General features: G+C 35.6%; 1 protein-coding gene across 1 annotated transcript; it reads left to right on the forward strand.

The window, feature by feature from the left end:
- Nucleotides 1-556: 556 nt before the first annotated feature.
- LOC149233193 (cytochrome P450 71AU50-like) lies at nt 557-2,477 on the forward strand. The gene is made up of 2 exons (XM_089376673.1): nt 557-1,524; nt 1,649-2,477. The coding sequence occupies exons 1-2, from the start codon at nt 607-609 to the stop codon at nt 2,282-2,284; spliced, it is 1,554 nt and encodes a 517-aa protein (XP_089232799.1). The 5' UTR covers nt 557-606; the 3' UTR covers nt 2,285-2,477.
- Nucleotides 2,478-3,996: the final 1,519 nt, after the last annotated feature.

The raw sequence follows: 3,996 nt of genomic DNA on the forward strand, positions 1-3,996 counted from the left end.
TACCCGTCAAATTCTATCCCTGATTCTGGATAACCATCACTAATTGAATTGACTCACTACTTTTATTCAAAAATAACCAAACCACCTCGTATTTATTAGCAATGACCCATGGCTAATAAGTAAAAAACACAATATCATTCCTGATAGTTATAAGTTTTGAACCATTAACCAAGAAAACGGAATCTCAACCTCATAAAAGTACCTCTAGACAATTTTTTATTTTAAGAAAGAAGCAGCGTTCAATCAACGATGCTCCGAGGAGAAGAGACAAAATATGCAATTAAAGGCGAACACGTGATAAACTATCTTTTTGAGAATAAAGCTGAAAACATGTGATCGACTTTAATGAAATATCATTATAATAAAGAATCAAGTTGAACACATGTTACACACTTGGAATTCTGATAACCTCTTCTTTTTATATTTATAGGATAGGGTTATTTTTAGCATGGTGGAGGTTAAAATAATTTTTTTATATCTAATCGGAGAAATTTCGTATTGAGTAGCCTAATAGACATTAAAATAATTTCTTTTTATATCTAGCGGGAAGGATTTCGTATCTATCTCTTTATAAATTCGTCATAAATTCAAGACGAAGACGCGACAATGGCGACTCATGAGTTGGGCTCTCACGGACCAGCAGTTCTCGAATTCGCAGAGTTCTATATTAAATTTGCCACTCTTCTTCTTGCATCGGCGGGAGCGGGATGGGTATTCTTCTTCCGGGCTACAAAATTGAGGCTGCCGCCCGGGCCGCTTCCATTGCCGATTATTGGAAATTTTCACCAGCTGGGAGAGCTTCCCCACCGAACGCTGGCAGCTCTTTCCCACAATTACGGGCCTCTTATGTCTCTCCGCCTCGGATCCGCCCTCACTTTAGTCGTCTCTTCTCCAGATGTGGCCAAAGAATTTCTCACTACTCACGATCGCGCTTTCGGCGGCAGACCACGATCCGCCGCCGGTAAGTTTTTGATGTATAATTCCTCGGACATCGTCTTCTCTCCGTATGGTGCTTACTGGAGAAAATTGCGCAAGCTCTGCGTTTTACAGTTGCTGGGCTCCAGGAGCATAGAATCCTTCAGCTATATAAGAGAAGAGGAAGTCTCTGCCATGGTTCGCTCTATTGCTAATTCAGATCGTCCTGTGAGTGTTGCCAAAACCGTGTCAGCCGTTACCAATAATATGATCTGCAAGATGGCCTTCGGTAGAAAGTATTGTGACCAACACTTAATTGACAGCAGAGGGATCATTTCAGTGATCAAGGAAACTATTTTGTTATTGGGTTCTCCTACCATTGGAGATTATATTCCTTACCTGGCCTGGATGGATCTGCAAGGTAGCAACCGTCGCTTGAAGAACCTGCATAAGGTTTTCGACAACTTGGTTGAGAAAACAATAGACGAGCACGTTTCGAAGAATAACCCCAACGCCGTGCCAGATCTTGTGGATGTTTTTCTTGCAGCCTCTGCAGATGAAGCTATGGAGTTCCAAATTACACGAGACAATATAAAAGCCGTCATTTATGTATATTATTTAAATAATATTGGCATACGCAGGTTTTTTATTTTTTTGTATATGCTTTTTTGGATTATATTTCAATGGCTTTGATAAAATGTGCTGATCATCCTGGATTTATTAATGTTGGCAGGATATTTTGGCCGCCGGAACGTACATGCCTGCAATAACCATAGAGTGGGTAATGTCCGAAGTGCTGAGAAACCCCCCAGTGCTGAAGAAGCTTCAGGACGAGCTTGAACGCGTAATTGGAATGGGGCGTATGGTACATGAATCTGATCTGCCTTGTCTCTTTTATTTACAAGCTGTGGTTAAAGAAACGCTTAGGCTCCACCCTCCTGCGCCGCTTGGCCTTCCTCACTTTTCTACGGAGGATTGCACTGTGTTGGGCTATGAAATCCCCAGAGGCACACACCTTCTGATTAACTTATGGGCAATTGGAAGGGACCCAAAATCATGGCAGGATGCCCAATGCTTCAAGCCAGAGAGATTCATGCAAGATGGCAGCTCCGTCGATTCAGAGGTTGAAAATTTTAAGTGGATCCCGTTCGGAGCAGGCAGAAGAGGATGTCCTGCACGGGACTTGGGAACGCGGGTTTTAGGGTTTGTGGTAGCGCAGCTTTTGCACTGTTTCAACTGGGAGCTTCCCGAGGAGACGAAAGGGAACCGGAAATTGGAGATGAGTGAACGGCTAATTGGGGCGACAGCTGCCAGGGAGCATGAACTGTGGGCTGTTCCAACTCCTCGCCTTCCAATTCCATTATTGTAATTTTAGGTTGATATTTCCATTCTCAAACACATCGGGTCGAACCGGTTGAAATAACTGATGTGAGGGACAGTCCCGCGTTTCTTTCTATTTTTAAGTCTATATTGGAATTGAGCTGGTGACTCATTAGGTGCAGTGTACATTGGAATTGAGTCTGATTTTCAAATAATAGGTGAACCAGATTTGATTTCAAGAAAATACATTAGGGAAAAAAAATAAGAAAAATGGTTAAATCTATTCTCATTTTCAAATCAGAAAAGTAATATTTGACTTAGAAATCTTTCATTACACCCCAGGTTAAAAACAAACCCCACGTGTTAACACACACCACTTTCGCTGAGAAGTTATCGAATACGAAAGCTCCGCCTATTCCGCATGCTTCCACTCTTTGTGGTTAAATAATGCAGTAGGCTAACTACACCACACTGTTTTTTTCCCTGGAAATTAAGAAAAATTTGGTATTATTTTAATAAAATTTGATAAAAATTAACAAAAATTTTGGTAATATTTTGAAAAAATTGTGGGGATTTTTGTAAATTCAACTTTGGTAATATTTTGATAAATTTTACTGAAAATTATGGAAATTTTTATGGAAATTTTGTTAATATTTTGATAAATCTTGTAAGGATTTTTGTAAATTCAATTTTGGTAATATTTTGATAACTTCTAGTAAAAATTATAGAAATTCTGTTAATATTCTGATAAATTTTGCAACGACCATTAAACTTCAAAATAGTGTCTACTTTTTTTTATGATACTAAATCTATTTCCACAATTAAAAACATAATTGAAACACTACTATTACAAAATTTCTTGAAATTTATTTACCCAAATTCCAACATCAAAATTAAGCCTTAAATAATCGTGACTTTCAACTCAACGAATCTTCCGAAAAGTGATTTGGCTTATTCAACTGGTGACGGTACTTACAGTTGCATTGATTTTCTTATTTCTTCGACACTCGAAGCCTAAGCTGACCACTATAACAAAACGACTATGCAAAACACGTCTCCTGTTAATTGTTTAATTTTTAGAGAATTAAAATTATAAATTAGGGAAATACGTAATAGGCAAATTACATTTCTAAACCAGTTATGACAGATATGGTGTTGAGGAATTATGAGCTATTCAATTTTTTTAAAAATCATACATGTCAATCTAAAATAAAGTTGTAAGTTTTGTGAATTTTATATTAATAAATGAGATACAATAAGTTGATAGATTTTAATTGACAATCCTTTTAAAATGTAGAGAATAGTGTTCTAGATTAATCACATTTTAAGGATTGGAAAACTATTCTCTAAATTGATGGATCACAAAAGTTTTAGATCTAACAATCTTTTAAAAATTTCATAAGACCTTAAAAAGTATGATAGCGTTTTGATTTCTTTTATGAATGAATTAATGTTAAAAAGTAAGATATTTATTTTAAAAATAAGATAAGCACGATAAATATTTTAAAAAATAAAATAAGTATTTTAATGTCAAAATAAATTGATAACTATTACTTATATCAATCACATTTATTAATATAATTATATTAATTTAATTTAATTAAAAAAAATTAATAATATAATTTTTAAATAGCTTATATTTTTTTTTTAATTTATAAGTAAAATAATTTTCTAAAAAAAACTGGCTTATATCTCTGAAACTTAATATTCCTTTTTTTTTAATTAGTATATGCTCTATTACACAGGAACGACTCCTGGGAG

This window comes from Pinus tabuliformis, chromosome J, assembly GCF_031772625.1.
Source record: "Pinus tabuliformis cultivar Carrire ecotype Pingquan chromosome J, CPIR1, whole genome shotgun sequence".
NCBI lineage: Eukaryota > Viridiplantae > Streptophyta > Pinopsida > Pinales > Pinaceae > Pinus > Pinus tabuliformis.

Bases quoted from the DNA above. Each gene is read 5' to 3' on its own strand.
- LOC149233193 (XM_089376673.1), top strand. From the start codon at position 607: ATGGCGACTCATGAGTTGGGCTCTCACGGACCAGCAGTTCTCGAATTC. The intron at 1,525-1,648 runs GTATATTATTTA...TAATGTTGGCAG, and splicing joins ATATAAAAGCCGTCATTTAT to GATATTTTGGCCGCCGGAAC.